General features: G+C 54.5%; 1 protein-coding gene across 5 annotated transcripts in view; it reads left to right on the top strand.

Moving 5' to 3' along the window:
- The window catches only part of SLIT1 (slit guidance ligand 1), a 58,661-nt gene that overhangs the window by 8,529 nt on the left and 26,772 nt on the right, over nucleotides 1–23,360 (top strand). The window contains exons 1-6 of one of the 5 annotated variants that reach the window (XM_086901283.1): nucleotides 2,095–2,945; nucleotides 3,035–3,132; nucleotides 3,328–3,527; nucleotides 3,676–3,747; nucleotides 4,031–4,102; nucleotides 4,747–4,818. In XM_086901283.1, coding sequence (XP_086757409.1) covers nucleotides 3,382–3,527; nucleotides 3,676–3,747; nucleotides 4,031–4,102; nucleotides 4,747–4,818 — 362 coding nt within the window. In that variant the 5' untranslated portion in view covers nucleotides 2,095–2,945; nucleotides 3,035–3,132; nucleotides 3,328–3,381. The other 4 variants (XM_086901281.1, XM_086901280.1, XM_023929735.2 and 1 more) reach the window with 4 other exon arrangements.

The following is a 23,360-nucleotide window of genomic DNA, read 5'->3' as shown; positions in this document are numbered from 1 at the left end:
AAAGAGTAGGGATAGGAGCTGTCTGCTCCTTCCCGCTCCTGATAAATCAGTGCCCAGGGAAATATCATTCATGTTGGCTGTATTTAATAAATTAACTCTCAGCATTTGTGCTCTCTGAGGTTGTTACTGAGTTAGTGTAGCTCCAAACCCTGCAAAGGGAAAAGACACATCAGACCCCCTGGGAATGGATAAGCCATCCAAAGCTAGAAACCAAATATAAACCCAGACTATGCAAATCCAGTCTAACGAACACTGCTGCAGCACAGACATCCCATCTGGGAGTGGGATGATCCACAAGCAGTGTAGCAAAGGGACTGATTGTTTTAATGACTTTCTTCTTCCCAGGGAGAAATGGGAGGGGGGTTTCTGAAACTTGAGGGTTGCAAATGAAAATTTGCCGCCTCTCCATCAGCAGTGTGAGATTTGGGGTACTGGGGGGGCAGAGGAAGGCAGCCTGAATGAATCTGAGGATGCTTTCCGGTGTTAAATCCTTTGAATTAGCAAGGAAAGAGCACACCCTGTGTTTCTGCTTTCAAGTCACAGTCCAGAAATACAACCAATCTGCTGGGCAGTTCCCCAGACACATCAGTCCTTATTGAAGCTCTGCTGTGTGGAGCAGGGCAGAGTGTTTTGCTTCACTAGGAAAGGGCATGGAGGCAGTGGGTGAGCAGCTGAGCAGCAGGAATCCAGCTTTCTGTGCTCTGCAGACTGTAATTTATCTCCATGAGGAACTGAAGGGGGTTCAGAGGGGAAAAAATGTCATGAAGTTAAATGGCAGTGTTGCCTCGGCATCCTTACAAATAAGCTTTACCTGCTGTTCCTTCCCATCTTGGTTGCAAAGGCCATCATTTACCTGAACAAAGGCTTGGAAGGATGCTGGGAGCAGTTGTCAGGGAGCACACAGAGCCAGTCCCTGAGGGAGAGGATTGTCAAGGGGCCCTGAGAAACAGCCCCACTTGGGGATTGCCACCAGCCCCACTGCTAAAGTTCCCCGAGGATGCTCAGCAAGCATGCAGGGAGCAGAGGCTGGGGTGGGCTGCGTGGGCAGCAGACCCCAGGGTAGCTGGTCCTGCCAGCGCCTTCTGCTGCTACAGTCTTTGGGCTATGCTGTCCCAGCAGATGCCTTGGAGAGAGGGCAGAGCCTGATTCTGGCATGTGCAGGGACTGGCCATGTCTAGTCCATGGCTTCCATGGCTCTGGTGTTTCTTCATGTCTCCACGGTGCTTTGCCTGTGCTCTGCCTCTGGCTAAGGCTCTGGGATGCTGGTGCTCTGAGAACGGCACCACCTGGGGCTTTGCAGGTGGAAGTCCTGGCTTTCAGGTCGGGCAGTTCTAAATCAAGCCTCTCTGCTCCATCCCTCTGCAGTACTGGAGATGACTCAACTTCCAGTAACGCACTGTACTATGCTAGGTATGTTTAAAGGAAGGTGACATGGGAGTCCTGCTGGGAACCCTCCCTCACCAGGAGCTCGAATGGGTGCCATTGCCTCCAGCTTCATCTCCAGCGTGGCCCTGGGAATCTTCCAGGCAATCTTCTTTACCAAGGAGCCTTTAGGACACTTGGAGAAAAACACTCCTGAAGCTGTGATTTCTCCCTTCTCTTAGGTGACTCCAGGGCTGTGGTCCGTCAGGAAGTGGGCACACAACTGCACATACCAAACGACGCCCTTTGTGCTGACAAATGTCCCTAGAACGCGTGACACTGCTCAGAGCTTCGTGCCTGGGATTTACAGCCTGAGTGACCATTTTTCTCCCACTGAGAGGGTCAGGTCCTTCTGATTTGGGGGCTCATCCCCGGCAGCCTGCTGGGCTCTTTGCTGCTCATACTGGAAGCCGCGGGAGTCGTGGGGCTGCAGAGCCCAAGTGTGGGTTTCGGTTTAATCACCGGGGCTGAGGAACCTCTATTCATTCCCGCTTGCATTCATCTGTGTCCTAGTAACGCTGCTCTCCCTACCTCCTTCCCAACACAGGCGCACACGGCTGGATAATGGCAGGAGCCCGGCAATCGCGGAGCTGAATAGCGCCGTAATTAGGGGGCTATAATGGCGAGCTGGAACTCATTAGCCATTATCAGCCGCTTGAGCAGGACAATGGCAGCACCCCGGGGTGCGCGGCTGCCGTGCCTGCACCCGCTGGCCCTACACGCTGCTCGGCGGCCCCGGGGCCAGCCCGCTGCTGACCTCGGCCCCTCGCACGGCTGCAGAACCCGCTCTGGATGGGCATGATGGACTGTGTATTCAGCCACTCGTGTGACGTGAGGCATTGCTGCTCCCTGGCCCCGCTGTCAGGGCTCAGGATGTTACAGACCCCTCCGTGGTGCTGCCCGAGCGCCCCAACCTGCTCTGTGGTGCCACTCTGCTGTCCCTTCCTTCCCTGGCTCCAGCAGCCCATCCTTCACTTGACTGACTTCTCCTCCTGTAGTTTATATTTCCCTCTTGATTCCCGTGTTTGAGTTCAGTGCAGGCAGTGGGTCTCCAGCACGGGAGCCCTCCCTGGGCCCTGCCTTCCTGCAGGCATCCTCCATCCCCAGCACATGCCGTGGGCAGGCTGGCCTTATGGCAAGAAGCAAACGCTGCCATGCTTTGTGATGCCAGTCAGGGAGACTGTCTCCTGCAACAGGGGGCTGCACAGAGATCCCCAGCTCTGCAGCCTGTGGGTCCCAGGGCTGATGGTCCTGCTGTTCTCACAGTAATCACATCCTGTAAGGCGGAAAGGCACTGTGAAACTGAATGCGAGGTGCAAATCTCTGCAGCTTCTGGCTTGATGTATTTTAGAGCAGGATAATCCTAGCAGGAGTGTGCTGGAGAGCAAGGCTGAGGAGAGCTGGGGAAGATGTAGGCAGCCGGCTGGGAGCAGAGGCCCTGCCACCTGTGTGTGTCCAGCAGTGGGACACATGCTGTCCTGGTGCTCAGCAGAGTCTGGGCAGGACCGAGGCCATGGCAGGGTGTAGGTACCCCTTATTTCCACCAGCAGAATGAGGAAGGAGTGGCAGAATCTCCTTTCTGGCTGCATTGCCTGTCCCTGTGCTCCCCCAGGGCTTTTGAATGAGAGAGTGATGCCACAAAGCAGCTTGTCCTGTGCAAGTTTCCCTTGGCAAGTGAAACCTTAGTGTGGCTTATTCTTCACGTAGAAGGTGAGAAATGGCTGTGCACTGAACCGGCTGTGATGTAAGGATAATGGCAGAAGCCATTATCATGTAAGTGTCACACATGTAAGTGACTTGCAGCTGGGTATTTGGAGGGATCCTGCTGTTCTGGGGACTTTTGTTTGTTTCTTGTTACCCTTGCCTTCTCTAAGCAGCTCTGTTTGTTTGGGATGCCCCTACCAGGTGTTAGCTGCATTTGCAGAATGAGGTGCCGTGCATCCTACCTGGGCATCGGGAATGGGAACAGGGAGGAGCCGGACAGCCCCTGCCTCTTGTTGCCTTATGGTCCATGAAAGATGCCTGCTCACACGGCCACAGCCAGCCAGACTTCTGTGTGCCCAGCACTGCTGGTCACTGAGGATGAGGGTCCTCTCTGGAGCCAGGTGCCATTCCTGGTCAGGGGCTGCAGAATTGCACCAGCCCCTACTGTCCTTTGGGCCCTGCCTGCCGTTTTTGGGAGGTACTGGGGAGGCCCAGTGCCTGGCTACCTCCTGAGTGCGTGGTGCTAATTTCTTCCTCTTCTCTCCGCAGGGAGCTCAATGGCAACAACATAACACGAATCAACAAGAATGACTTTGCTGGGCTGAAGCAGCTCCGTGTCCTGTGAGTTCCTGATGAGGGTCCCGCTGTCCCCACCTTGGTGGATATTGTGCTTGGTTTGTGGCCCCTCCTAGGGCTGCTGGAACTACTCGGCCTTGCTCTGTGGGCTTCAGCCAGCAGGGCTGGAGGATATTGTGTTGGGCTGTGTTGGATTTCCAGCTGGGACAGAGTGGGAAGAGTCTAGGTTGTGTTGAGGGGATAATGGGAGTGAGGCGCCCTGGGTCAAAAGAAGTAATGGGGGCACTGGGGACCACTTTTCCAGAAAGCTGACCCCTTCTCTCTGCAGGCAGCTGATGGAAAACCAGATCAGCATGGTGGAGCGTGGGGCGTTCGATGACATGAAGGAGCTTGAGCGGCTGTGAGTATCTGGTCATGGAGGGAGGTTGGTAAGGGGCTGCTGGATTCGGTTGCAGAGAGCATTCTTTCCTTTTTTCCTTAAACCCTAATGTATCAGTGCTGCCTGACTTCAAACAGCTTCTCTTCTGCGTGGCAGTGGTATTTTACAGTTTGGGAAGCACATCTATTTCTGTTTCTATAGATCTTAGAGTCCTTTCTGATGCTTTTGAAGTGAGGAGCAGGTTAAACAGAAATGACTTTTGCTGCATCAGCCGTGTCCTGTGTGTTAGCAAAGGAGCTGTAAGTTCTGGTCCAGTACTCAGTAAAATAGCTCAGCAGTTTAAAAATCCCAAGCTGCTGGAGCAAATACGAGGAGCTGAGCGAGCAGCAGGTTAAGAGTGCAGTTAAGCAGCAGTCAGCAGTTAACAGCTTGGAGTCCTCTCTGCATGTAATTACAGCTTTGTGAGGAGGTCCATTAGTGCCCCGCTGGTTGTCCCTGCCTGGGACTGTGCTGATGGGGGTGTCCTTGCCAGGTGGGATGCTCTGCTCCACTGGCCTCTCTGAGCCAGCCAAAGTACCCAGCTCTGCCTGATACATCCAGCTGGGCTGCAGATGGGGTCATTGCTTTGTACCCCAAACCATGACCCTTTCCTTCTTTCTCTGCAGACGGCTGAACCGCAACCAGCTGCACACCCTGCCCGAACTTCTCTTCCAGAACAACCAGGCGCTGTCGCGGCTGTAAGTACCATCTGTGCCCACGGGGCTCCCCTGCCCAGCAGTGGTGTGGGCTCGCTTGGGGGATTGCCATGGGGTTTGGAGGAGCACTGATGCCTTGGGAATGTGCTGCTCCTGGGAGGATTGTGCTGGTGGTTACTGGTTTGTTGTCCCAGTGAAGGCTTGGCACATGGCAGGGGAATGCACCCTGTTTCTGTGTGACCCGAGCATGCAGCAAGGTGGGAATTGGGCAGTGACCTGCAGAAGAGCTGAGACTGGCAGTGTTAAGGATGCCCTTGTAGCACATGGGGACGTGGGATGAGGTGCTGGCAGTCTGGGCTGGGTCTGGCATTGCAGAGTTGAGCTGTGCCTGCACGGTGCCAGGTGGAGAGGTGCTGTGAGCTCCTCAGCCTCCTCCACGGCTGTGGACCATGGGCTTTGGAGCAGGGTTCCCTTAGACACTAGCCCAGGTTCTCATGAAAGGAGGGTGAAAGAGGATGTCCCTAAGGGGGTTACATTCTGCCCAGAGACCTCCATAGGGCAAAGAGAGCCCCACAACTCTGCTCAAGAGCTGCCTTTCTATAGGGGTCTGGAGAAGGAGGAGGAAGCCATGCCCAGGGATCCAGCCCTTCATGCCTGCTGCCCCCTCCTCGCATTGCTCTATCTGTCCCCATCCCTGCCTGTCCCTCTGCACCTGCAGAAACAACTCCAGGGACTGTCTCTTGCTGTGCAAGCCCCAGCTCCACAGATCTTTCTGTTCCTTCTCCCTCTGTGCAGCAGCAGGCTGCATGGGGAGGGCTGCTGGGGTTTTGATAAACATTCTCTGTTCCATATTGGGTTTCCCTTGCCTGGGGCTGTTTTGCTCAGGCAATGGTGCTTTCAGCAGTGCCAGCATTGTTCAGACAAAGTGTTTACAGGCTCTCAGCTATGTCAGGCACCACATACATTGGGAAGGGTGCTGTGAGGAGGAGAGGTTGCGTGCCAGACTGGGGCTGGGTGCTCTCCATCACTCAGAGAAGCAGCTTATACCCCGTGGATTGGGGTGGTAGTTGCCAGGACACAAGCTTTTTGCTTGCTGCATCTTGTATCTCCATTGATCAGCTGTGACATAAGGATGCCAGGTCCCTGCTGAGGCAAGGCAGGAATGGACAAAATAATTAAATGTGCTGAGACATTCCCAGGACAGGCGTGGCCATGCTGGGGCCAGGCAGCCCTTCTTGTGCAGTCAGGCTGTGGCTGAGCCGTTTTCTTCTCCAGTGCCGGGGAGTCAGTCCCAGGGTCCAGCCTGAAGTGTGTAATGAAGGGTTAAAACGCTGTGTGGGTTGCCAGCATGGGATGTGTGAAGTGGTGGACAGGTGCCAAAGATGGGCCTAGGTAATGGCAGTTGATAGCACAGGCGTTCAATTAATTATCAAATGGCATTTGTTGAGCTCAGCTGTGCTGTATTGTGGCGCCAGCAAGGGCCCATCCTCCTCCAGCCGCCCATTGCATAACAGAAACACGGGCAGGAGAACAGCCTTACAGATATTCATGTTTCCTTTTTAGTCTTCTCTAGATTTTAACACCAGGCTCTTTCAACAAGCAAACCCTAACAATTCATTGTGGAGATGCAGAAGAGCAGCATGTGTGTCTCCTACACAGACAGTGTGCCCCTACGCAGCCGCCAGGCTCCTGTGGAGCCAGGACTACGCCACGGTGTGCACGGGGCTGTACATACCACCGAGGGTTTAAGAGGGCTATGCAAGATGTTCCTTGCAGCCATCTCATGTTCAGGTGCATTTCAGCCCCTTTGTCAGCCTGTTGTTTTACTGCTTACTGCAATGTGAGGGTTATTTCCAATCTTTTTCCTCCCACCCTGTCTTGAAGTTTTTTTCTGGCCATTTCTGCCATGGCAAACAGCCTGGATACCAGCACCTGGAGCTTTTCCTGTTCAGTCTGGGGCTGTGTGCATGGGCTCAGATTTTGCAGCTCTTCAACTATAGCTGGTGCCATGTCTTGGGGAGCTTTGATGCAGGCTTGGCACAGAGGTTCCCCAAGATTAGTGGTGGGACAGGGGACACACTGAGCCACCCTCCAGCACATTCCCCCACACATTAATGAGGGTAGGGGTGCAGTGCTGCAGTCTGCCCATCAGGAGAGCACATCAGGAACCAATGTCCTGGCAGATTCTCGAGTTCTGCATTTGTGCAACAAGGCTCTCTGTGCAAGAGGACCTGCTGTTCCCTCTCCTTGGGGCTTCTGGTTGCTGAGGTGCTTAGGGATGTTTCAGGGGGATAGCAAGGCAGGGGGTGGCCTGGGTGGCTCATCTAGACACACATGTTGGCTTAGCAGGAGGTGGGATCTGGACCAGTGCTAGTCCAGTCAGTGTGGGAGGTCATAAGGACACTTAAATTGCTGCAAACGCGGGTCAGGCTACCAGGATATGAGCCAGTGGGGAACAGGTTTAAGCTAAATTGAAATCAGCTCTCCTTGAATGAAATTGGAGCCTCCCCACTGGGCTTTGCACTTGTTTAACTGCTGAAATGGATCTGGAGTGGCCCCTCTGCTCAGGGCCCCCTCCCTGCCCAGAAACAGGCCGGGACCTGTGCTGGTCTAGGAAAAGAAGGCTCTTACCTGCACCATTTCCTCGCAAATCCTGATCCCCAGATCATTCCAGCAAACAGGCTTCCCCTTGACCTGCCAGCTGTGCCACCCATGGCATGCTTCTTGCGTTCTGGGCTTCTTGCTAGGTCCTCATGTCCTCATACCATTGTACTGGGAGGTCTCAAATTAGCAAAAACTGACTGAATGAGTCAGGCTGAGATCTGTTTAGCTGGGAAATGAGGCTGTTTGCTGGCAGCTGAAGCAGAAAGCCGGGGGTGGATTGCAGGAGCTGCAGGGGATTTCTTAGACGGGCCCTTGGGTGCTGCCCTGGGTGCTCCAGCCTTCTCTAGACATAGTCCTGATGGGTCTTTTTCAGCACATCAGTAACACAGAAGATGTAGGCAAGTCTGTTGAGTTAAGGGTAGGTCATACCCATAGAGCAGTTTCCCACTGAACCTGATGAAAATTTTTCAGGAGCACAAGAGGAGTCTCTCAGGTTCAGGTCAGGATGGAGAGCTCTTTGTCCACCTCCTGAGTACCAGAGACTAATCCATGCTGGTGGTACTTTGTGGTCTCCCAGCCCAGCTCGAGCTACAATTAGTTACATGGAACTTGGCTGTAAAGAGCATTTGTGCATTGGGATAATGGAAAGGGCTGGAGTTAAACCTGATCCATCGGGGCTTAAATAAACTGGGGAATGGCAGGAAAGGGCCAATGGAAAGCAAACCTCAAATGAGGGCATGGGGGATGTGAGACGCCTGGAGAGTAATGTTTTCCCCTTGGAATTTGGGAATATTGAGCTGACGTCTGCCCAGAGCCCAGTTCAGTCTGAGATAGGGGGTTGGCAGTGGGGCCAGGAGGCAGGGGGACTCCCTGCATGGCCTCCTTTATTTATGTCCCCAGCAATGAGTGGATAACTCATTAAGCAGTGGTGGTGGCTGGAAATGGTGCTGATCTGAGGTTTCACTGGAGAGCACCTGACCTCAGTGACCCGTTCTCAAACTGGGTTTAATTAAACTGTCAGCACTGGATGGAAGAACAAAGCTTTGTGGGCTCAGGGGGGAAAGCCAGGGTCCCCCAGCAGCTCACTAGGGAAGAGCACATCTCCTGCGAAATGGAAAGCTGGTAAAAAGATGGATCTTTCCTTCCAGTGAGGATTACCCAGGCAAGAGGGTGACCTCTTCCATTGCAGTGCCCGGTGTTGGTCCCCAGTGTGCCGCAGTAGTTCGTATCTTCGCTCAGCAGTGGTGTCCATACAGCCCTGATCCACACACCAGGAGTCAAGGGGATGCTGGTAGACCTTCCTTCACCATCTTTCCCAAGCTGGCAGGAGTTGGTTTTTGTTTTTTTTTTGTTTCCCAACAGCACCCAGCAGAAAAAGCAAGCAGAGTTTCTCTCTGCTTCCTTAGGAAGGGGGTGAGGGGGAAGGATGAGAAAGGAGTTTTGTAGCACTCTCTCCCTTCTCTGCTCACCTCCCCTTAAAACATCTTCCTGAAGCTGTTTCTCAGTCCCTTTGGAGGTTCTGGATGGGGGATGCGAGGAGGAGAGAGGAGTTTGGAATGGCTGTAGCAGCAGGGTGAGGACAGAAATGCTGCGGGCGCATCATCAGGGAGGCAAAGACGTGGGCTGTTGAAATGTGCTAAAGGCAGCCAGGATGGCTATAAATAAATAGTTTTCTCCAAGGGAAGCCGAGCTGATGTGAGGGAGGAGAGGAGCAGTGGGTGCTTGGCTGTGAGGAGCTCTGGGGAGTTGCTTCTGCAGGGGAGTCACAATCCCAGATGGATGCATCCCCATGGGAGTGGCTGCCCAGTGGTTTCCTTCAACAAAAGCTGCAGTAGCTGCTCCTTGCTTAGGCAGAGTGGGAGCTGAGAGAGAGTGAGCAGAGAGTAGGGGGAAAAGAGTCTTGTCTCCAGAAGGAGGGAGATTTAGGACATGGGCTGCAGACTGTCAGTTTCTGTCGGACCCATGCCAGCAGAAATGGTGAAGGAGATGGTGCCACATCTTAGCTGGCAGCCAAGCCCAGGGGGAAGGGCTGCCGTGCTGCTCTCAGTCTGTAAGGGCAGGGGCTCCCTGGAAACAGCATTAACATCTCAATCAGGGCTGGTGACTTTCTGAGCCGGGGACATGTGAAATGTTGTAGGAGCTGGGGGGATTGTCACGCTCCCGTGAGACTCTTCTCCTGCAGCCAGAGCCTGCAGAGGAATAGTGATGCTCTATGACTGCCTCTGTCTGGGAGCTGACAGAGGGACCAGGGGTATTTAAAGATCTGTGAGTTTTGAGCCGAGTGGCAGAGAGCACCACAGCTGGGTGTGCTGCCTGGTTTGGAGAGATGATATTATGGTGAGCCCTGGGGCAGGTTTCTCGAACCACCCCTGCATTTGGCTAAACCCAGCCCTAATTGCCTTTAGAAAAGCAGGCAGAGAAAAATGGAGGGCTGCTAAATAACTTGAGAAAATGCAAATGACATCCTTCAAGAAGGAGAGGATCACAACCATGCCAGAGGAAGCTGTGAGCTGAGTAGTAGCAAAACAGGGTGACAAGTGAAAAAGGAGCTGTCAGAGAAAGAAATAACAAAACAGGCCCCGCTCGGATGGGGCTGGCTGCGCGTGGGAGGTGTTGCTTGTGAGACTGTACTAGTGACCATTCCTCTTTGGGCTGCACCAGGAAAACCCCCAGACAGGGAAGGCAGAGATGGAGACAAAAATGTGTGCTTGGTGAGGGCTGGGTAAAGGAGCAGCCCTGTGCCCCCACAGCGGGTAGTCATGCTGGTGCCAGGTGGGGAGGCTCTCTGGGGAATGCCTGTGCCACAGCTTTGCTCCCTCCCAGTAGGGGAGACTTGCCTGAGCCCCACTTTCCATTTAGTGGGGGATATTTGGTGCCTGCCTGCTGGTTGGCTCCCTGGAAATGCTGTCACTGTGGTGGGCTGGCTCTGGCTGTGCCCTGGCTGTCCTGTGCCAGACACCCGCCCCCACCTCCCACAGTCGCTCCTGTTGGGGCTTTGGTTGAGGTTCACTCCTCCAGCAAGATTTTGTGCTGGTTCTGGAGCTCGGCAAGTGCCCAGGAGCCTGCAGCTGCCTGTGGGCACAGCATTGTGCTTCTCATCTTCCCATGCTGGAGCAGGGTTGCTTTGGCTCCCTGGGCACGTGCCCCTTTGCTCTTTGCACAGATCTGTGTGTGCTGATGCTCTGCGCAGAGATCTGCGGTCCAAGAGCAGAGTGCCAAGGTCAGAGCAGGGAGCAGCTTTCCTGGAGCAAACCTCCCTGCTTCCCCTTCCCCAGCATCCCTCATTCTGTCCCAGCTCCCCCTCTAGCAGCATCCCCCTCCCCTTGCCGGGTGAGGGCCAAGTGTCCCCGCTGTCACCATGCCCACGTTGTGGACTCCGGGTGCCGTACCCCATCGCGCTCCCCGACAAAGCTCCTTCTGTTGGGGACAGAGCAGGGCTGGGGGGGGCAGGCTGGGATGTGTCCCCCCGAATACCAATGAGGAGGGGCAGCGTGTTTGCCCCCGCAGCTGGGGGAGGGGGGAGCTGCGGGGTCTGTATGCTGCAAGACGCCCCCCCACACCAGCTGGGGGGAAGGGGAAGGGAGGCCCCTCTGCAACCCCCGGGAACAAAGAGTCAGTGTGGCTCGTGACAGCTCTAAGGAAACGCAGGGAAACAAATGTGCCACTAATAGGTGGGGAGGTTACCTAGGGAAGGATGCTGCCAGGCGGGCGGGCGGCCAGCCCCCTCCCCGGCGGGCTGCCAGGCGCTGAGGGACTGCTCCTGGCACCCCAGCCTTGGCGGGGCTCGGGGGGCTACAGAAGGGCCAAGCCGAGGCAGGCTGATAGGTCCTTGTGCTTCTGGCCCGTGGGGACAGCGTCCTCGCAGATACCTCTGGGGTTTTGTGCTGGGTAACGCTGCTGGGAAGGAGCGCCCTTGTGCAGGGAGCTGCTCGCTGCCTGCCGCTCTCCCCTTTCTTCCTCCATCGTTAAAGTGCCACGGCTCTTTTTGGGGCCGGGGGAGGACCGTAAGACTCCCTGGGGCATTCTGTGTGCAGACATCCTCAATGCCTCACAAATTAAACACATTCTTAAGATCTCTTTATATTTAAAGACTTCCATAAGCATTTTGGGACTTGACCCGCCGTCTCCAGTGGCACGGGAGTGCTGGGGTGAGGGTAGCAACCATTCCTCGGCCTGCAGATGGGCAGCCTCCCTCTTTGCTTCCCACCAGCCTGAGCCCTGTCCCACCGGGGTGGTGGTGCAACCTGCACAGGGACACCCTGGCTCTGTTCTGTGCCATTATCCTGCCAGCGAGCCGGGCCTGCCAGGAGTGGGCATTGCCAGACGGCTGCCTGGAGATAATCTGCCCCGTTCCCTCCATGCACCCCGTTGTGCTCCTGACTCACGGCCGGCTCCAGCTTTCTGGTTGTTGAGACGCTTCCAAGGTTTCCCTGGCAATGCATGGGGTCAAGCCTCACTCCTGGGGCTCTCTCCTTAAGCCACCGGTTCAGCTGGGCTCACCCTCGGTCTTGCTTTGGGTGCAGGCTTGGATTTGGGTTTTGTAATGTTATTAAAGCAAAAGGGGCCGAGTCTGTGGTGAGGTGGAGCTTTCAGCCCCCTGCCCCTTTCTGCGAAGTCCTCCCCTCCACATGGCATTATGCAGAGCATCCCTGTCCAGCTTCCTAGTGGTGCACTGGCAAATGGGAATTTGCAACCTATGGGAAAAAGCAATGAAAAATTAAGTCTTCCTAAATCTGAGCAGCAGTGCTAATTACACAGCTGTTAAAACACAGGAATTATTTATTCTCTGCCTGCATCACAGCTCATTGCCTGCATTATCCTACATTCAGCCTTTGGCCACCTTTGGTCCCCTGAAAGAGTTAAAAGTGCTTGAAGAAGCTGATCCCTTTGTCCATCCATTTTGAGCACAGAATAAAGGCATTTCCTTCCTCCTGTTTTCACAGCTCAAACAGTAGAAGGGTTCAAAGTGATATTAAAGAATCGTGAGCAGAATTAGCCTCTGGTAATTTGAGTTCCAGAATGTGGAAGAAAAAAGTCCTATGCAGCGATTTGAGGCTAAGTTATATCTTGGTACCGCTGCATGTGCATCCCACGGACGTGTGAATGTGCAGAGCCAGGTAATTAACCTGCGTTTGCTGGTTGCTGGAACCCCTCATCTCTCATGCTGGGACTGCCATGAAAACAAGCTGTCAGCAGTTTCCATCACTGCTTTTACAGGGTGCCCTGTGCTGTGTTCTTTCTCTTCTACTCCCAAGGGACCTGTGGTGCTTTTGGCATTGGTGCTGGACCACACAGCCTGCAATCCTGACACCAGCAGTTGGGCTTGGTGGGCTCACTTCTTGCCCAAGCAGGCTGCCTGGAGCACTGGGATGCTTTATCCAGTGCTGTCAGTGGGTAAAGTTCTATGATTCTTCTTGCCATGGACCAGCACATACCCAGTGAAACACCTGGCAGTGTGTTTTGCTGGGTATGTGCCGGTCCAAGGCAAGAATGATGGAAATGCAGAACGGGTGTGGGTTGGGGGGTAGGTATTGAACCCCAGGGATACTCCATGGCAGCTCCTCTCTATTGCACAGCCAGGCTGTTACTGCCCAGCAATTAACGCTGGCGCTATTAACTACCAATCATAGGGATAAAGTCGAGGCCATGTAGCAGGAGTGGGGATCTGTGCTTGTGGGTCAACAGGAGCAAGGAAGTGAGGAGCAAGTGAGGGGGCTGGCTGCATTCCCAGGACTCGGCGGTGTTTCCAGCTCTTGCTGTCTGACCGGAGGCATTTCCACCTCCCGGTGTTGTCGTCCCGCTCCAGCTCGCTTGTTCTCCTCCCCACGGGCTCAGCATGTTGCTCATTCCTGCATCCTACGATTTCACAGCATCCCCGCAGCCGGGTGCTAATGAGATTAGACCCAAGCTTTAAGATGTCTCTCTCTATCCTTTGCCATCCAATTACACAGCCCGCATGGTATCTGATTGCCTGTGAGAGGGGAGGACTGGGGCTGGCTGGGATGGGAGGATGCAGCTGGTCTTTCTGGGTATCTGTCCCACTGTGCTGAGTGGTTTTATTTCTTTTCTTTTCTTTCTTTCTTCCTTTTTTGTTTTTTTTGGTTTTTTTGTTTTTCATTCTCCCCTTGGCTTTGAGCTGCTTCGTTTGGCTTTTTCATCGCTTCTCGATGTGGCGGCTGGGCAGAATTTGTTTAAATTAACTGCTTGAATGGCAGCGTTTGTGTGTGTTGGTGGGGGGGAGCTCAGACAGCACCAGAATGGATGAGGGGGATTAAAGGTGCCTAATGGGTTCCAGATGGACATCCTGGACTGGGAAACACCCCTGCAACCCCAACCCCAGCCAGGGGCCGCTGGTAAGGAGCCTGGGGCTGGGAGCTGGGATGCTACTGCAGGCGGCTGCCTGGTTCTCCTGTGGCAGGGCAGCTGCTCCAAGCATGGGGACTGGGGCACCCTGAGGCTCCCCAGGTGCTGTGAGTGCCCAGCCATGCTGGGGGTGAGCAGGCAGATGCACCACAGGAAGCACCTTCCCTGGCTGGCCCAGAGCAGTCTTGGTTGCAATGAGGAATGATAATATTTAGTCTTTGTTGCCTTCCCCCTGGGCTCTAGAGCAGCTTGGGGTGGGTGCTCATGCAGTTCAACATCCCCACCACTGCAGATGTCAGCTAATTTTTTGTATTTACAGATGAAAAACTGAGTCACAGAGATAGGAACTAAATTGCCTGTGTGGCCCTGCCAGTTGCATTTCCCAGATCTGTAGGGGTTAGAGACATGGTGACAGCCCTGCCCATCTTTCCAAGGACTGTGCCTCCCACCAATGGCCAGATTTCTCCTCCAGACATGCTATATGGTGCCAGAGCTGTGTGTTTGCAGCCTGTCTGGTGGCAGAGCTTTGATTGGAAGCATGTCAGTCCCAAATGAGATGAAGGGTGTAGAAGTGAAGGGCTGCTGGGATTTGGTGTCACTGGCTGGGACCTCAAGGTCATTGCTTTTGAGTTTTATTAATGGTTGAGAGCAGGAGGAGGATATAAGCTGTGAGACAGTCATCTGCTGGGAATATCACCTGTACTGTAGGTCAGCACATCATTTTGTGTGAGATTTTAAGATTTTAGGGGGAGTAGGGCTAAATAACAGGCAGATTTAACATCACATGGAACCTTTCACTATTGAAAGCTGGCAAAGCCCTGATCCTGGTCCTGGTGGGAATGAGCCCACTCACCCTGAAACAGCTTTTTTGTGAAGGCAGTGGTCTGCTCTGGTGTGTCCAGCTGCATCCAAGGAGATGGCTGAGCCAGGGAATGAGGCAAGGTTCAGGAGGGAGTCCCACAGCCGCACTCCCCCATCCATGAGGGAGGTGGCAGAGGAGGGCCCTGGCTGGGTGTCACAGGGACACACAGGGTGGTTGGAAAGTGCTGGCTGACCTCCATCACCTGCTGACCCTTGACCAACGCTCTGTTGGCCAGTCCTCCCAGCCCATCCTTGGCCTCACATTCCCCCACCCAGCTCTTGTTTCCTTCCACAAATATTGAGAAAATAAACAGCCTAGCCAAAAGGGGACATCCCTGCATCCCTGCACATACAGCTGCCTCCCCAGGGAGCCACACAGGTGGTGACCCTGCATTCCTCAGTCTGAGGGTTAACTGAGAGAAAGCAAATATTGGCTTCTCCTGGGGCTGCTCCAGCCCGTGCCTGTGGCTAGGGCTGCCTCTTGCCTAAGAAAAGGGACCCGTGGTGCAGGCAGGTCCCCACCTCTGGCAGGGGTGGTTGCACAAACATGGCTCTTCACCCGGGTAGCTGGAATTCCCCACTGTGGGTTTGAGTCTGCTCCTTAGGACAGGATCTTCCTATCCCCCTACTCCTTGACTCTTTTCATCCTGGTCTTGTCTCTTAGCAACTACCCCTGCCCAGGACCCGGGCTGTGTGGGGAGGGATGTGACACTTTCTGTGCATCCGTCACTTTGTCACCTCCAGAGGGAGGGTGAGGTCGTTAACCCCGAAGCACAGTGAGTGACGATAGAGCATCCCTGCCATGCCTCCCCCCGGTGGCAGCCGCTGCTCTGCCTCCAGCTTGACACCGATCCCCGCTACAATAACGATACGGGTGGCAATCAGGGAGGAATTAAAGGATAATTAATGCCAATCCACATGGAAAATTGCTCTCGTCAAACAAACCTGATATCATTTTTTTGATGAGCTGACAAATTGGGTTGATAAGTAGCGACTGCGTTGACATGATATACCGAGACTTCTGCAAGTCATTTTTCTCTTGCCTGGAGGATATTGCCATGAAAACATTAATATTCTGCAAAAATCTGTGTAGCATTTCTGACAGCATTCTTCACTGGTAGAAATCCCTGGGGGAATTGGTCACCTCTCTGGCAGGGTGCAGTGGGGGTCTGATGGTAGTTTACCATCTCTGCAAAGCTGCGATGGTCTTGGAATCTTTGGTGATATATAAAAAAATACTGACTTTTGCCAATCACCCCCCAATATCCTGGTCTCATGTTGCCTCCTCCTTCTGCCTTGCACCAGCTGAGGGTGAGCTGAGTGGAGTGGGTGATGTAGCTTGGGAAGAAACCAGCTGCACAGTGACAGAACTCAGTCTGTGAGGAAATGTGAGCCGGTAGGTGAGAGGAGCAGGGCTGGTGCTGCTGGCAGGATGTCAGTCTAGCAGGGATGCTCTGCTTGAAACACCTGCACTGGAAAACATCCTCATGCAAGGTCACGCAGCTGGGGAAAAAAAAATGTAGGTCACAGCTACAAGATGGGGAGCAGTGTCTGGGGATGTGGTTACACTGAAAAGGACTTAGCAGCCATCGTGTAAGCCTGCTCTGGGATGCAGGCTTCCAGCTTGGGCAGTGGAATGTGGAGTAGCTCTGGGTACTGGGGAGTTGCCAGTTTGGGGAGCAGGAGGGAGGCCTCTGCTGAGCATAGTTTCTGCTTCAGGGCCCACAGTTTAGAGAGATGTTGGGAAATTAGAAAGTGCTCAGAGAGGAAGTGCAGGATAATTGGAGACCTGGAAAATCTGCCTTCCAGTGAAAAGAATTTAAAAGCTCAGCCTATTTAGTGTATGCCAGAGGAGGCTAGGAGAGAAATTTATCTCCATCTCTGCATACCTGCATGGGGAAAAGCCTGATTATAGGGATGCCATTAATTAAAAAAGAAAAGGAAGAAAAAGAAAAGAGAAAAAGCATAAAATCATTCACTAGCTGGGGGCTGAAACTAGACAAATTCAGACTAGAATTAAATTTGTCTTTTTCATGACAGAGAGCAATTAACCATTGAACACTTAGCTGGGAAGAGGTGAACTGAATGTCCTTTGAAGTTGCAAAGAAGACTGTACTTCTTTTCCCAATGGTGAAAACTGGAAGCGTCAGTTGGAACAGAAATCCCTGGGAGGGCTCTGGGTCTGGACTGAGTGCTCAGAGGTGTCCCAGTGATAGAGTGTCCCCTTCTGGGTGATGGATGACACCCCATCCACTCTCCCTCTCTGGGTACTGGGGACATAAGTTCAGTGTCTCCAACACAGGCCAGGTCCTTAATTGCTCTCAAAGCCCCCAAGCATCCTCGCTCTGCGAGGCTGGCAGAGCAAAGCCGCTGCAGAGGCTCTTCTCTGTCTGGGTGATGTCTGAACAGGCAGGTCTGCGGACAGGGATGGGGCTGGCACAGCCGGGGGGCTGCTGGAGGGGGTTCAGGCTGCCCCTGCTGCTCGCAGCCAGGCTGGGGGAGATCTGCTGGCAGCGCTCTTCCCACGGTCTCCCCAGGGGATGCTCAGCCGTGGCCTTCCCGACCTCTGCACTGCAGTCCTGTCTGAGCATCTTAGGCGGAGTTATATTTTACCAGCTCTGTAAAAGGGAAAGACAGCTTTGCTTTAATTTTATGAGCTCTAGAGTGCCTTGCCTACTTAGGCGCTGGCTGAACTTTGCGGGGGCTCTGGCTTGGAGTTCACAGGGCAAATAGCAGTGGTGGCTGAAGATGTTCTCTCTTCCCTACACTCCTCCCTTGCCCATCACAACTGCTCCTCCTGTGCCCCCACCTCCACAGAGCCAGACAGGACCTGTTCCTCTCCCGTTCCCATCCATTTGCAGAGAGATGCCAGCAGTGACTGTGACAGCAAGGCCAAAACAGAGTGCTCCTGGATTATCCTGCGTGGGGTTTTCCCATCTGTCAGTGCCCAGAACTGTGCCTGGAACAGTAAGAATGTGAAACGGGGCTGCAGATGAGGACATGGCTCTGGGGAAGTTATGCTCTGGCTGCATGTCTGGGGACACTTACAGAGTGGGGGGGATGCTGTGGGGAGCTGTCGGTGCCCCCCATGAACAGAGCACTTGCAGCCTGCCAACCCCTGATCCCCCAGTTGTAGGACTGTCTTTACATCCTCTGGGAATCTTTGTGCTCCTGTCCTTGCAGCCTGCCACTGCAGGGCCTGGGTTTTGTGCTTTTGCTTCTTTTTCTTCCCTTTATTTTCCAGCCTCTTTCACAAAAACACCTATTCTCCCCTCACCGTGCCCTGGGGATTTACACAGAAAGCTCACCCTCAACATGGCAAAAGAAAGGCCCGGGCGGCCGGGAGAGGAAGCTCACACAAAATGTGGTGTGTGGCTCTTTGTGTCCCCTTTGTAATTCCTCTGCACAATGAACTGCCCCGGCCACCCACCAGCCCCGGGCTACCCCAGGTGCCTCATCCCTCGTGCCTCTCCATGTGGCAGCGGGCAGAGATGGCATGCTCCTCGACAGGCTGCCGAGAGCACAGCCTTTGTGCGCAGGAAAGGGGAACTTTGGGCAGGATGGAGATCGCCATGTTCCTGCAGCAGCAAAAAGCACATTGCATCCCCGCTGGTCCCCAGGCAGAGCGCTGGGGGACCCTCCGGCAGAGCCCTTCCATCAGCCCCGCTCTGACGGCTTTTAACATGCTAATGACCCTCTCAAGGGCAGGAGCAGCTCTGTGTAAAACCCGTGTTCAGCCCTCGGTCATGGACATTTGCTCGGAGACACAGTGTTAAATATTTATCCTCCCCGCCTCCCCCCCAGCTCCGCAGGCATTAACAATAGCGATTGCAAGCGGCCCCTTCCCCCTCGCCGGGAACATGTGGCTCCCGGACCATGACAGCGAACGTTATCGTTTGTACCTGTGAATTATTGATAAGGTGTAAGATAGTTCTTGCGCTGAAAAAATAATGAGAGGGAGAGGCTGTGGCCTGGCGGGGCAGGCGCTGCTTCAAACCCTCTTCTCCAGGAGCAAAATGGGAGGTGGGACCGTGTTCCTGCTGGGCCCGTCCACCAGCTGAGCGTGCCGGCCCTGAGCAGCGTGTGGCTAGCGCCCGGCTGCCCTTGTGCCTGGTGACTCCTCTCGGCATGGCTCTGGCTGGCGCCTGGCCTCTCCTGGCCGTCCGCCACCTTCCCCGGGGGAGGTGGGCAGCTGCCCTCCCTGCCTCCCTCCCTCCCCGGCCCCACGCCGCCTGAGCCACCCGTGAGCCAGGGCTGGTCGCTCAGGCAGCTGCCTGCGGGTCCTGGGGGTGAGTGGGGATGTCCCAGCTCGGCGGGCGGCTGTCACCCCGCCGTGCCGTGGCGGGGATGGGGCAGGTATTGCCCGGCCCTGCAGACGCCGTGGCTCCAAGGAGCAGATGGGAGAGCCTTTCAGCTGGCCGGGCCGAGGGGCTCGGGAGGTCTCCGGGGGCTGAAGGAGAGAGAGTGGTCCTTGGCCTGTGGTTTTATGGCCACTGATATGCTGTCCCTGTGCCCTAATCTGTCCCTGGGAAATCAGGGATGATGCTGCCGAGTCCCTGGAAAGCAGGTGGCAGTCCTGAAAAGGGGTCAGGTCCCTGGTTTAGGGCTGTCGTTTGGTTGGAAGCTGAGTGCAGAGTGTCCATCCCCTTAGCCGTGTCCCAGAGAGTCCCTGTGTCTGCCAGCTGGGGCAACTCTGCGCTCCAGCTCTGCTTTGCAAGCCTCTGGGATGCCATGCGGGAAGGTGCAGATGGCTCAGGGGGATCTTGTCATGGTGCTGATTAAAATGGTTCAAAGCCCAGCTTTGATATACTTAGACCCTCAACACTGCTGCTGTGTTTTGCAGGGAAGAGCGTGAGCAGGAGGATCCAGGCATTAGCGTGCAGATCTGGACCAATCTGGGGCTACACATCTGCGTCCCTGGGCCTGGTGGTGGAGAACCAGGGTCTTCCTCCCTGCCTAACCTCCCCAGAGTGCTCTTTAGGTTGTGTGCATTGCTGGGAAGGGAGCATTGGATGGTCTTTCCACCAGCCTCAGAAGATGGGCTGGACTCCTGGAGGGGCCATGTCCTCCCTTCTGCTGCTCCCCACAGTGCTGCTTTTTCAGGTGTGCTGACACAGGAGTGGGCAGAAGGTAGCAAAGGCTCGAAAGTGAGAATCAAGGAGCGATTAAGAGAGCGTGTGTGTGTGCAGTGTGTCTGCATGCTGCAGGGAGTGTGGACGTGGAGCAGTGGGCGATGGGTTGCAGTGTGTGCCATGGTAGATGGACACAGCAGGAGAAGCTCCCAGGCAGTGGAGCAGTGTGTGTGGAGAGCCCCCAGCCCGAGGGTGCGCCAGCGTCAGGCAGCGTTACCCTGGTACAGCATGGGAGCTGTAGCAAGGAAAGGGTTGAGCACAGCTCTCGATCTCACTGCAGCAGAACATCCCCGAGCAGGTGATTGATCCCAGCATTAAAGGATCTGGGAATGTGAGCCCATGTCTCCCTGCTCACCCTTCCGCTCCCTGGCTTGTCTCCAGCTGTGCAGCAAATACGAGCCAGTCCACTCGGATAGCAACTTTGAAGTGTGGATTTCAAACGCGCTCTCTGTGCTCATCCCCTCTCCCATGTTTGATGGGATGCACAGGGAGCAGCAGGAACACCAGGCACATGAAACAGCCCTGTTCAAAGCCTGGCACTGCAGCTTCCACTTGCAGGTTAAGTTTGTAGGCAATTACCAGGTGGTGTTCCCTGCCTTTGCTCCCGGCCTTTTGCCTTGCAAACCGCCTGCTCTCTGCTCTGCTTTTAGGGGAAGGGCCTGGTACCAGAGCAGACACAAACACCAGAGCACACAGTCACTGTGTTGGGCTAGGCACCAGCCTGTAGGTTAAGGTGGGGGATGCTACAGCCCTCCTGTGGTCCCCATGGCTCCAACTCAGCACTGAATTTGGCTCACACCGAGCCAGAGTTGAAGACTGAGGAAGAGAAGTTTTCTGTGCAGGGAGCAAAGCAAGACCAGCAGCACTTTGGCCCCTTACTCATGCAGAGGAGATCAAACCCAAGCCCTTTTTTACGCCAGCTGCATTTTGGTTAGAAGGGTGCAGTGGGGATGGCTCATCCTGTGCTCAGCCAGAGCTGCTGCTGTGTGTGCAGGGGGAGGATCCAGCCTCTTCCTCGTGCGAGGCAAGACTTCACAAGACATCAAATGCACTGTGGTCAGATGGAAGTTGGCTCTTGGAGCTCCTTTCTTACGGCACAGAGCAGCTCCTGGCTCCCACTCCCCCCTCAGTGAGTGGATGGGCTGATAATACGGGGAAGGGCCTGCTCCCCTTGAAGCCACTGTGCCTTGGATCTCATCTCCAGGCTCACTGACAATTTGAATTAACGTTTGCCTAACTAACCAGGAGCCCTCTTAAATCCTAATCGCCTTTGCTGGGGGCTCACATGGCTCATGGGGCAGCAGGACTGGCAGAGGCATTTCTGGGCTGTCTCCTTTGTGCTTCAGCAGTCTCCAACCCTCAGAAAAAAAAGGCCTTTGACAGAAGAGTGGGCCCTTTTCCCAATTTACTTGAAATGATATCCTGGATTTCTGTCCAGCCAGGTCCCTGCATTGTTCCTGAGCAGGATTTCTGTGTGGGAAATGGCTAATTTGCAGTATTTTACATATGTAATGTGTTGTCAGAAATGTTTTTAAATGCCTATAATATTTAGTTAGGAGCCAGATTTCAGCATATTAGGCATGAATGGGGCTAATTGGTTATTGACGATTTCATATCCATGAAGGTAATTAAGTAAAAGCTGGAGGCAAGCTCCCATGTATGAATCCACCCAGTTTTGGGGCTGTTCTGGATTACAGCAGGGTTGTGCTGGTTGTCTGGCCTTGGAGCAGTTTGTACCCATCCAGGGCTGCTGCAGGGCTTTCCCCTCTGTGAGAGCCGATCCACATGTCAGTAATGCCCAGCCCGCAGTCCCAGCTGCAGAAGGACATCTCCCACCTCAGTCACATCTCCAGCCTCCTCTTACAGGGCTCTGACACCTTCTGCGGCCTGTGACATGCTTGTCTCTCAAACCTGGCATTTTTGATCTCAAAACTGATCTGAAATCTGACAAAATATGAATCATGCAAGAGATGTAAGAGCAGGCAGAGTCCTGGGCAGACTATAGTGTATTTTTAGACAGCACGTGTTGGAATTTGACTGTTTCATAGGGAAAAAAAGGAGGTTTTCAGATCTGAGAGCTCTGTCTGTGCTGGAAGCCCCACTACTGGCTCTGCATTGCATTGCCAGCCTTCCCACAGCAGCATAGGAAGGAGGATAAAGTCAGGCTGTGCTGTACAGCCCCTGCTTGGCTCTCCCATCACAGTGGACCACACCGGGGGTCCAAGCCCTGTGTGTCTTTGTGAGTCCCTTTATCCACGGCTGGGAGCTCATGGCATGCAAGCAGGATTGGCACCTCACCCTTCTGCTGGCCCCAGACAGCAGCCATGGCCCCTGCTGCAGCTGGGGCCAGTCACTGGAGCACTTCCAAGAGCATGGGCATCTCTGGGACACCAGCACCCAAAGTTGTGTCTGTAGCCAGTCCTGCTGCCATGTCCTTACACTCATGCCAGCGATGATGACTCCTGTTCCTCCCCAGGCTGCCCTGAGGTGGCTCCTGCTGTATCTGGTGGCGGGATCCCAGTCTGCCGCCACTGTGAGATAGGCACCCCCTCCCTTCAAGGGGGCTGATATCTGCCCAGCTGCACTGCTCTGGGTCTTTCCCCCTCTGTGGGGTTTGCAGCCAGGACCCCACTGTTCAGGAGATTTCATTCTCCTTTTTATCTTGGTGGTTGGAAGCCGGGGAGCTGATAATGATGAAGGAGTATAAATGTCAGCAGGAAACCAGCTTCAATCAGAACTGTTAAAAATAAACCTGCCAGGCCTGCTCTGGCAGGGGTAATCAGCCTCAGCAGCTCCTCTCCTGAGGTCCTAGAGCATGAGCCACAGCCGTGCCACCAGTGCCAGGCCACCTGAGCAGCTATGCTGGAGGCTGGCTGCAACCTTGGCAGCTCCAGCCCTGGCCAGCACCTCCCCTGGAGCTGTGAGGAGCAGCCCCACAAGCCCACCAGGGTGAAGGGTCCCATCCCCTGTTCCCAGGCATCACCATGGCTGTCCCCTCTGTGGTGTTCCCCTCTGCAATCCTGGCTGCTCTTGAGCTCAGTCAGGCTGTGGTGGGAGATGTGGCCATGCAGGTAACACAGCCCCAGCTATTGAAGCACATCCACAGGGCAGAGTCAGCCACGGGCTCTTGGGGTCACAGAGCCACTGTCCCCGCTGTGAGTCAGATCCACTTGGAACAAAGACAGGAGGTGCATTGTTAACCCCAAAGACAGTTAACCTCAGGGCAGTTTTGAAAAGGGGTGTGGGGCTGCTCCATCACTTAAACTTTAATACAGAGACTGAAGATCTTTGTGAGACCGATAGGTGCCCACAGACTCAGGGCCAGGACTTTCCTGTGCCTTGTAGTTGGATGCTGCTGTTGGGCTTGATACTCCTCCAAGGCTCCATGCATGCGTGGACTGGGGAAAGGGAGGAGCACCCAGATGTGCTTCCAGCAACTCATTTCTGCCTCCCCAAAACAAGGAGGGGCTGTTGATCCACAGCACAGGCAAGTCTATGGGGTGGGAGCTGAAGCTGTACTCACTACCTGCAGGCAGAGGCTTTCCCAGACCTGGTGTGGGTTTGTGCCAGGGGCTCTTCAGGGAGCAGCTCTGTGGAGGGAAGCCGTTGGGCTGGGATGGAGCT

Source organism: Cyanistes caeruleus, chromosome 8 (assembly GCF_971803275.1).
Source record: "Cyanistes caeruleus chromosome 8, bCyaCae1.hap1.1, whole genome shotgun sequence".
Taxonomy (NCBI): domain Eukaryota; kingdom Metazoa; phylum Chordata; class Aves; order Passeriformes; family Paridae; genus Cyanistes; species Cyanistes caeruleus.
Note: the sequence above shows the minus strand (reverse complement) of the source record. Positions and strands in the feature narration are given on the sequence as shown.